Here is an 11,056-nt window from a genome sequence, read left to right as displayed (position 1 = left end):
ATATTATTGTAATTAACACTCATGATAGTTCCATGCATTTGCCTATAAAAAGAAAATTGTTCTAGATTATAAAATACAGTTACAGTTGAATGTTATCATCATCTTTGGTCTTTTATTCTCAAATGTTAAAAAATATTACTTCCTTAAGAACTTCAGTAAGAAGAAAACAAAATTGGAGGCTTTATTCATGAAACTGAAAAGATGTCTATGTTTAAAAATAAAATGAAAAATAATGAAATGTTTAAACTGTCATCTGAATTATTAACTCTAAGCATTTACAGGTGCCTTTATTTCTCTAGTTTATATTAAGAGAAGAGCCAAACAAAAAGATAGAAAAGTGAAAGAAAACAAAAAAAGTCTCTGATCTGTATATTTTAACTACATATCAGTATTTAAAACAGCCTTGCTCAGACTTACAAGCTTATAGAATCTTCTAGAGGAATTTATGCTTTATTATCAGTATTGTGTATGGAGGCAACGTGATAATATGATCTGGTATATCTTAGAAACTTATTTTTTTCAAGACTCATTATGACATCTACGCATTTCAATAAATTGACATTGCCACCTCAACTGTTTTATTTTGCAATAATATCAAATTCTCATATCATTACATGCTACTGCTACTGTTAAGTCACGTCAGTCGTGTCGGACTCTGTGTGACCCCAGAGACGGCAGCCCACCAGGATCCCCGTCCCTGGGATTCTCCAGGCAAGAACACTGGAGTGGGCTGCCATTTCCTTCTCCTATTATTACATGGTCTATGTATATAAAATAATTAGAATTTCTTTTTCATATCCTTCTCATAAGTTATCACACACCTAACATTTTGTTTACTGCATTTACCAAACTTCAAGATCCTGATAAAGACATGGAACAGGAAAGGTCCAGAAAGAGGAAAAGCATAAGAGACATGCAAAAGAAAGGAAAAACACTATTTGTCATTAATAAAGAATATGATCCTGACAATTAGGTTGTCATAAAGGCAGAATACTTCTGCTCTTAACATCTATTGGCATGAGAGTCAATGCTTCAGAAAGAAAGGATGTTTCATTAAGAAATTTAAGTGATGGTCATGGAAGTGACAGGAGGTTAGAGATGGAGACCTGGGAAAATGAAAAAGCTAGTCTGCTCCCTGTTTCCAAAGATGTTGCCATGGGCAGAGCCTGAGCTGTAGGGAGAGAAGGGGTTATTGAGATAAAGACGGAGATAGCAGCACAGGGAGAGTTACAAAGAGAGAGGATACACAGAAGACTTTAGAATAATCTGTTGTATTCAATAAAAACACTAAAAAAGCATTATTATCCAGAACATATTTATAAAACTTTCACAAGCCATTACGAAATTGAGACATAATTCAGGAGAAATTGTCAATTTTATTGCCAGACATCATGGAAGAAAACTAAAGTATCAATAAAATTTGGAAAGATTCTCAACCTCACATCTTGATCAGGAAAATGTAAAATAAATTAGCAATGAGATAACATTTCATATCTACAAGAATGTGAAAAATTAAAACATCACAAACATCAGTATGGACACACATGAGGGAAACCCTCATAAATGTGAGCATAGAAGATGCATGTGCCCTTTAATCCAGCACTTTCACTCCTAGGTATCTATCTTAGAGAAACTCATGCAGATATGCACAAGTAAGCATGTATACAGATGATTTTTTTTTACAGTGAAATGAAAAAATTTTCCCTTAGCAGGGGACTGACAAATTATGTTTTATTCAAACTATAGTATACACTATAGCAGTTAAAAGTAACAATTTAGAGCTTCATGTTTCAACATGGATAAATATCAAGAAATACAACTTTGAGTAAAGAAAAACAAGTAGCAAATCATACATATAATATGAAAACATATATGTAGATATTGTAAACTCACAGAAAAGTATACATAGTTAATGGATGCATATACATGTACAAAGCATGCATGGTAATAGGATGTAGCAACCTCTGGATGGGGTTAACCTTTGGAAATGGGTATAGGAGAGAAAATGGAATGGGTTGGGATGTGAGGTGTTTCTGTAGTATTTTCTTTCTTTAACAAAAAGAAAGTTGAAGAACTTCCAATAATGCGATCTTGACAGCAAGATTGGTTTTTAACCTCCCAAAAATTCCTCCTGAAAAATAAACGAATCAGTTAGGATAGAAAATGAGAAACCCATTGACAATATCAAAATAAAACTAGAAAGTAAGACATTTCCATAAACTTCAGATTATGAATACAAATGATAAATCACCTACAACAGTAGAACAATAACAAGTTCAGTGGCAGGAATAGTGAGAAATGAATGGGGACAACCTTGGTACCCGACAAGCTCCAGGTTCAAATGCTTTGTCAGTAAATACCCACTTCTGAGGAAAGAGAATGCTGTATTCTGCAAATACAGAAAACCTGGAAGTAGATTTGAGAATGAGCAGTGAAGCGGAAAAACCCCAGGGTCTTCAATTTGCAAATGAATCTAAACAATGGCATGCAAGCTTTACAAAATCAAAGTTCTGAGCTCATTTCAATTTGTAATTAAAGGACCGTATGATTAAGTCACCAGTTGTTCAGTTGCTTTTTTGTCCAACTCTTTGCGACCACATGGACTGCAGTATGATCCCAGATGTCCTTCACCACTTCCCAGAGTTCACTCAAACTCATGTCCATTGAGCTAGTGATGCCATCCAACCATTTCATCACCTATCATCCCCTTCTCCTCCTGCCTTCAGTCTTTCTGAGCATCAGGGTCTTTTCCAGTGAGTCAGTTTTTCCCATCAGGTGGCCGAAGTATTGGAGCTTCAGCTTCAGTATCAGTCCTTTCAAGGAATATTCAGGATTGATTTTCTTTAGGATTGACTGGTTTGATCTCTTTGCAGTCCAAGGGACTCTCAAGGGTCTTCTCCAGTACCACAGTTTGAAGGCATCAAATCTTTGGCACTCAGGCTTTTTGATTGTCCAACTTTCACATTCTGGATTTCTCTCTTTACTTCCTTGCCCTGTCGTTAAACTTACAAATGGAAGTTAACTGGTGACAGACTTTATTTTCTTGGGCTCCAAAATCAGTGCAGATGGTGACTACAGCACTGAAATTAAAAGACACTTGCTCCTTGTAAGAAAAGCTATAACGAACCTAGACAGCATATTAAAAAGCAGAAACATTACTTTGCTGACAGTTCAGTTCAGTTGCTCAGTCATGTCTGACTTTGCGACCCCATGAATTGCAGCACGCCAGGCATCCCTGTCCATCACCAACTCCTGGAGTTAACTCAAACTCATGTCCAACGAGTCAGTGATGCCATCCAGCCATCTCATCCTCTGTCATCCCCTTCTCCTCCTGCCCCCAATCCCTCCCAGCATCAGGATCTTTTTCAATGAGTCAACTCTTCGCATGAGGTGGCCAAAGTACTGGAGTTTCAGCTTTAGCATCAGGTCTTCCAATGAACACCCAGGACTGATCTCCTTTAGGATGGACTGGTTGGACCTCCTTGTAGTCCAAGGGACTCTCAAGAGTCTTCTCCAACACCACAGTTCAAAAGCATCAATTCTTCAGTGCTCAGTTTTCTTCACAGTCCAGCTCTCACATCCATACATGACCACTGGGAAAACCATAGCCTTGACTAGACGGACCTTTGTTGGCAAAGTAATGTCTCTGCTTTTGAATATGCTATCTAGGTTGGTCATAACTTTCCTTCCAAGGAGTAAGTGTCTTTTAATTTCATGTCTTCAATCACCATCTGCAATGATTTTGGAGCCCCCCAAAATAAAGTCTGACACTGTTTCCACTGTTTCCCCATCTATTTGCCATGAAGTGATGGGACCGGATGCCATGATCTTTGTTTTCTGAATGTTGAGCTTTAAGCCAACTTTCTTACTCTCATCTTTCACTTTCATCAAGAGGCTTTTTAGTTCTTCTTCATTTTCTGCCATAAGGGTGGTGTCATCTGCATATCTGAGGTTGCTGATATTTCTCCTGGCAATCTTGATTCCAGCTTGTGCTTCTTCCAGCCCAGCGTTTCTCATGATGTACTCTGCATAGAAGTTAAATAAGCAGGGTGACAATATACAGCCTTGACATGCTCCTTTTCCTATTTGGAACCAGTCTGTTGTTCCATGTCAGGTTCTAACTGTTGCTTCCTGACCTGCATACAGGTTTCTTGAGAGGCAGGTCAGGTGGTCTGGTATTCCCATCTCTTTCAGAATTTTCCAGTTTATTTTGATCCATACAGTCAAAGGCTTTGGCATAGTCAATAAAGCAAAAATAGATGTTTTTCTGGAACTCTCTTGCTTTTTTGATGATCCTGCGTATGTCGGCAATTTGATTTCTGGTTCCTCTGCCTTTTCTAAAACCATCTTGAACATCTGGAAGTTCACAGTTCACGTATTGCCGAAGCCTGGCTTGGGTAATTTTGAGCATTACTTGATTAGCGTGTGAGATGAGTGCAATTGTGTGGTAGTTTGAGCATTCTTTGGGACTGAAGGTCCGTATAGTCAAAGCTATGGTTTTTCTAGTAGTCACATATGCATGTGAGAGCTGGACTATAAAGTAAGCTGAGCAATGAAGAATTGATGCTTTTGAACTGTGTGTGTGGTATTGGAGAAGACTCTCAAGAGTCCCTTGGACTACAAGGAGATCAAACCAGTCAAATCTAAAGGAAATCAGTCCTGAATATTCATTGGAAGGACTGACGCTGAAGCTGAAACTCCAATACTTTGGTCACCTGTTGTGAAGAGCCAGCTCATTAAAGGAGATCTTGGTGGTGGGGAAGATTGAAGGCAGAAGGAGAAGGGGACGACAGAGGACGAGATGGTTGGATGACATCACTGACTCTATGGACATGAGTTTGAGCAAGCTGTGGGAGATAGTGAAGGACAGGGAAGCCTGGCATGCTGCAGTCCATGGAGTCACAGAGAATCAGACATGACTGAGTGACTACACAAAGTTATGGAAAAACTATAACTTTGATTATATGGACCTTTGTAGGCAAACTAATGTCTCTGCTTTTTAATATGCTGCCTAGATTTGTCATTGCTTTTCTCCCAAGCAGCAACCATCTTTTAATTTCATGGCTGCAGTCACTGTCCATGGTGATTTTGGAGCCCAAGAAAATAAAGTCTGTTACCAGTTAATTTCCATTTATAAGTTAAATGACAGAACAAGGAAGTAAAGAGAGAAATCCAAAATGTGAGACATTTTATAAGACAAAGAATCCAGTTTGTACAAGGCAGTGTCTGGAGGGGGAAAAGAGAGGTGAGACACTTCTCTGAGTGTAAAGGAACTTAGAGACATAATCAAATTAAAGTGGGAACTTGTTTACATCTTGATTAAACAAACTGAGGCAGAAGATAGATAGATGGGACCCAGGCTGAACAGTCTATCCCTGTGGACAGAAGCTCCATAATAGCAGAAACTCCATAAAAACAGGATGAAAGAAGGGTGGGTCCTGCTTAGATGAGAGATGAAAGTCTGCATCTTCCTCATTTTCAGTTAAGGAGATCTCCCTGACTACATATGCACAGAAAGTTTCCTTGGAGGTCAAAAGAGAGGGGGCTGTCACCTAATAGTAAGTGATGTGGCTACTCATAAGCCTCTTAGATAGAATCCATCTTGGTTAAGACATGCACACGCACACACAGGAGGACCCTGAGATATACCAAGTATGAACTCAGAACCAGGCAAAGCAAGATTTCCTCGGTCAGAGCAAACTCGGAACAAATGCCCCATGAAAGTAATTCAAACTACCGAGAGGGTGCGACTCTCTCTGAACCCACCTGTGTGTCTATCCACACTTTCTGTACTCTTTCTTCTCCCAATAAACACTTGTTTCACTACTTTCTGTCTCTATATGGAAATTATTTCTACACAGCTGACCGGCCAGCGTCTTGCCCCTGGCCACTGCCCCCGGTGATCTAGTGGTTAGGATTCAGTACTCTTCCCTGCCGCTGCCCAACCTCAGGCTCTTGTAGGCATCGAAATCCTGCTTCAATTCACTACAGGCTGAGACCAGCTGAGGTGAAAACCAACAAACACATTTTGGAGGCAATTTGTACACTTGACTTTGGACTAGGTATGAGATGATACCAAATATGCCAATTTTATTATGAATGAGAATAATATTGTGATTTTGTTAGAAAGTGCTCATAAATTTTAGAAAACCATACTGAGTCATGTAGGGGTAAAATTATCTGGGTGATATTTGCTGAAAGTGCACCAAGAAGAAAAAAGAAAAGCTGTTTAAAAAATGGTTCAAGTTGATGGCTCAGACAATAAAGAATTTGCCTGCAATTCAGGAGACCCGGATTCAATCCTGGGTCAGAAGAGAGTTGGACACGACTAGTGACTAATACTTTCATTTTCATACAAAGCCAGTCATCAAAATAGTGTGGTACTGGCATAAAAACAGGCATATTAAATTAATGGGATAGAATAGAGAACCCAGAAACATACCCTCAACAAAAGTGACAGATGACACAATGAGAGAAAAAACAGTTTTTTCAACAGATGATGTTGAGAAAACTGAATATCTACCTGCAAAAGAATTAGTTTAGACCCTTACCTTACATTATTTACCAAAAATTAACTCAATATGGATTAAAGTTCTAACTGTAGGACCTGAAACCATAAAATTACTAGAAGAAAACACAGGGGAAAAGCTTCATGACATTGGATTTGGCAATGATTTCTTGGTAGGACACCAAGAACACAGGAGCAAAGTTAGACAAATGAAACTATATCAAATTTAAAAATATCTGTGCATCAAAGAAATAGCCAACAGAGTGAAAGGCAACCTGCAGTGGGAGAAAATATTTGCAAGTCATATATATGATAAGGCGCTACATCCAGAATGTATAAAGAACTCTAACAATGACGACGCCAACAACAAAACTAAAAAATGAGCAAAGGATTCGAATGGACATTGCTTCAAAACAAGGTGGCTCACAAGTACATGAAAAAATGCTTCCACGTGACTAATCATTAGAAAAATGAAAACTTCAATAAAATATTACCTCCTCCATTAAGATGGCCACTATAGCAAAAAAAAAAAAAAATGTTGAAGATCATAGAAGTTTTGTACAGTTAATGGGAATGCAAAATGATGTAGCCACTTTGGAAAGCAGTATGAAGGATCCTCAAAAAAATAAAAACATAATTACCATATGATCCAACAGTTCCACTTCTGCACATATATTCAAAAGAATTGAAAACTCAATTTCAAAGAGATATTTGCACACTCATGTTCACTGAAGCAGTACTTATAACAGCTAAGAAACAGAAGTAACCCAGATGTCCATCAACCAATGAATATATAAAGAAAATGTGGTAATACATATATTGGACTGTTATTCGTGAAGGAAATTCTGTCATGTGCTACAACACAGATGAACCTCCAGGACATTATGCTAAATGAAATTAGCCAGATATAAAAAAAAACAAATACTGTATAGTTCTACCTACATGTGGCATTTATAATAGATAAATTCATAGAAACAGAAAGTTGAATTGTGGTTTCCAGGGATTGGGGGAAGGAAAAAATGAATTGTTCAAAGAGCATAGAGTTTCAGTTTTACCAGATGAAAAACTTCTAGAGATTCATTGTATAACAGTAGGAATAGGGCTAATACTACTAAATTGTGCACTTAAAAATGGTTATAATGCTAAATTTTATGTTATGTTTTTACCACAATTTTAAAAAATAAAGAACAGATTCAGTGAATATGACACAATTTTGGTAATTGTTTTATGACTGGTATGTCTTGTGGTCCAGCTGAGGCATGTGTGCTCAGTTGTGTCTGACTCTTTGCCACCCCATGGTCTCCATCTAGATAGCCCACCAGGCTCCTCTGTCCACAGAACTTTCCAGGCAGCAATACTGGAGTGAGTTGCCATTTTCTTCTCCAGGGCATCTTCCAGACCCAGGGATTGAACTGGTGTCTCTTGCATCTCTTTCCTTGACAGGTGGGTTCTTTACCAGCTGAGCCACCAGGGAAACCAGATGTCTCTTGTACTAGTCTCTAATTTTACATCTGTATCAAATTTTTAGTAATTATTTTAGAAAAAAATTTAAAAAATATAGAAAATGTTAACACATTCACTCAGGACAAGGAGTAATTGGGTGTTTTTGTATGTTTGGAATGTTTCGTAATTGAAAAAAGTAATAGATATAGAAAATTGGATCTTAAGTTCATCCAATTTGAATCTATGGATCTCGATTTCAAATTAGGATAAGAAAGAGAATCCTATACTAGTTAAATCAACTGTGCCAGTAGAGAAGATCACATAGTTCGAAAAAGACTTCACAGGGAATATAGGGTCAAATCCAAGGGAGTGATCTGTACTTTGTAGAAACTCTGAAAATATATACTATAGGTCAGAAGGGCAGGATGGATTTTCACTGTAGACAAGAAAATTAGACACAGTTAAGGGATAAGGCCTGGATGTATTTGGCTGTCACAGTTAGCTGCCACTATCTTTTTGTGCCAGAAATAGATCCTGAGACTCCTGTGCTAGTTCTTTTTCACTTTGCTGAAAAAGAAAAAAGGTGCTTTCAGAATTCCAAGGTATTTGCTGCTATACTCTGATAGCCGAAGGTAATGCTTGAGTTTTCCTTTTTCTTTCTTCAGGGAATGCTAAAAAGGTGTCAGTTATAGTCATCCATTCAAAATGATTCATGAGCTTTTTTAAAACCTTTTTTAAAATTTATTTTTAATGGAAGGATAGTCGTTTTAAAATGTTGTGTTGGTTTCTGCCATACAACAGTGTGAATCAGCCATAAGGTACATATATTCCCTCTCTCATGAGCCTCCCTCCCACGCCTGCCCCATCCCACTCCTCTTTGTTGTTGGTGAGCTCCGTGTGTTATACAGAAAATTCCCACTAGCTATCTGTTTTACATATGATAATATACATTTTTCTTTTTTAATATAAATCTATTTATTTTAATTGGAGGTTAATTACTTTACAATATTGTATTGGTTTTGCCATACATCAATGTGAATCCACCACAGGTATACACGTGTTCCCCATCCTGAACCCTATTCCACTCTCTCCTTCCCCAACTGTGTCCACAAGTCTGGACCCATGAGCTTTTACACAGGTTAATTATTGAAGACATAAAAGAGAAGAAATTGATAATAACATTAGCATCAAAACAGGATTGCATTCTCCAAAACAGGCCATAAATAACTATAAAAAAATGATAAGAACACTTCAATTACTCAGGAAGTCTGCTCTATGATTTTACACCTACTCTGGTGTGTGTTTTATGTTTTCTCACAGAAGATGTTTCTGAATATGGCCTATTAAAGAAATTTTTGAAGCTTATTATTTGTTGTTTATTTTGAAATGAAGATTTACAAAAGTTGCAAAACCAGGAAATTTACATTAATACTATGTTGTGTGTAGGTCTGTTATTTTATTATATGTGTAGTTTCCTGTAGCTACAACTACAATCAAGATATAGAATTCTTCCATAAGCACAAAGATTTACTGATACTGAAATCAAATATAGAACACGTGACTCTGTATAAGTCCTTTTATTTTATTTTTTAATTTCTTCCTCTACAGGCAATGAGATTCACATAATAGAATATTGTATTTTTTGTTTCAACTGTTTAAACAAAATTTAGAATGTTTAAGAGGAGAAGGCAGCTCTTTTGTATTTACAGACAGTTGTTGTCTCTTATGTTCTACAATTTCTTCTTCATAATTTCCTTTCTTATTCAAAGACTTCCTTTAGTCATTATTTTAGCTTATGTTCTGCTGTTGACCAATTCTTTCAGGTTTCATTCATCTGAACATGTCTTTTTCCTCAACATTCGTTAAGAAGAATATACAGGATTTACTTGTGGAGGCCAGATACAGCATTTGGGGTTGATGTTTCTTTTCTTTCATTATCTGAAAAGGTAACATTACTTTCTCACTTCCATGAGGATGAGAAATCCATTATCACTCAAAGTGGCCTTTCACCTGTAGGTAAAGTGTCATTTCTCTCTTGTTGCTTTCAAGTTGATTTCTTTGTTTTTCATTTTCTAGAGTTGTCCTCTCCATTCCACTTCTGAGACATCCACTGAGCTTTTTACTTCAATTATTTTTTCAGTTTTTAAATTTCTACTTGGCTCTTCTTTATATTTTCCATTTCTGAGCTGATGTTTTCCATTTTTTCATTTGTTTCAAGTGTGTTTATAGTTGCTCATTGAGACATTTTCATAATGACTCTTTTAAAATCCTTGTGACATAATTTCAACATCTGGGTCGTATTAGTATTGGCATTTGTTGAATGTCTTTGTTCACTCATATTGAGATTTTTCTGGTTCTTAGTATAATGTGTGATTTTTTTATTCTATCCTGGACATTTTGGGTGTTATGTTGTGAGACTCTAGGTCATATCTAAATCTCGTTTATCTGCCCTCCCTGATACTGTGTCATGGGGGGCAGGGATACTTCCTCACTACTGCCAGTGGGGGGTAAAGGTTTAGGTCCCCATTTGTCCTCTGTTGATACCTTAGGGCTGCCTCATTACTGCTGAATGAAGTGAGATTTCAGGCTCCCTACTCAGTCTCCATGACAGTTTTCTCATTGGGTATGGAAGGGGTGCCTTTGCTTCCCGCTTGACTTTCACTTGGTTTTGACCTCCACTGTTTCAGTGCTGGCTGGTAGGGAAAGTTCCCCAATCAGCCTTCTCCAGTATCACCTCATTGCTGCCAGGTGGGAATCTCTCAGTGGCTCCACTGAAACTGTAGGGAGAGGCTTCTGACTGCTGGTGAGGAGGAGAGTTCTACTTCTCTACCTGGCTTCTCAGATACCATGTTGGCAGTGCCTTATTATATCCTGGCAAGGGTGGAATCCTAGGCTCCCATCTCAGCTTTTGCTGATAGTAATGGAACTCTGAAGGGGACAACAGAAGGCTAGATGGTTGGATGGCATCATCGACTCAACAGACATGAGTTTGAGCAAACTCTAGGAGATAGTGAGGGACAAGAAAGCCTGGTATGCTGCAGTCCATGGGGTAGCAAAGAGTCAGACACAACTGTAGTTACTGAACAATGGAGCTAGAGATTCATT

The 11,056-nt window shown here is 37.7% G+C and overlaps 1 protein-coding gene across 2 annotated transcripts in view; it reads right to left on the bottom strand.

The window, feature by feature from the left end:
* Window positions 1-1,356: 1,356 nt before the first annotated feature.
* PTGER3 (prostaglandin E receptor 3) overlaps window positions 1,357-11,056 on the bottom strand; it is a 233,913-nt gene continuing 224,213 nt past the window's right edge. Inside the window, exon 4 of one of the 2 annotated variants that reach the window (XM_040232565.1) lies at window positions 1,357-2,131. In XM_040232565.1, coding sequence (XP_040088499.1) covers window positions 1,975-2,131 — 157 coding nt within the window. In that variant the 3' untranslated portion in view covers window positions 1,357-1,974. The remainder of the gene's footprint in view (window positions 2,132-11,056) is intronic. The other variant, XM_040232570.1, reaches the window with a different exon arrangement.

The sequence above is a fragment of the Oryx dammah genome, unplaced genomic scaffold, assembly GCF_014754425.2.
Source record: "Oryx dammah isolate SB20612 unplaced genomic scaffold, SCBI_Odam_1.1 HiC_scaffold_28, whole genome shotgun sequence".
NCBI classification, from domain to species: domain Eukaryota; kingdom Metazoa; phylum Chordata; class Mammalia; order Artiodactyla; family Bovidae; genus Oryx; species Oryx dammah.
This window is presented reverse-complemented; position numbering and strand designations above follow the sequence as displayed.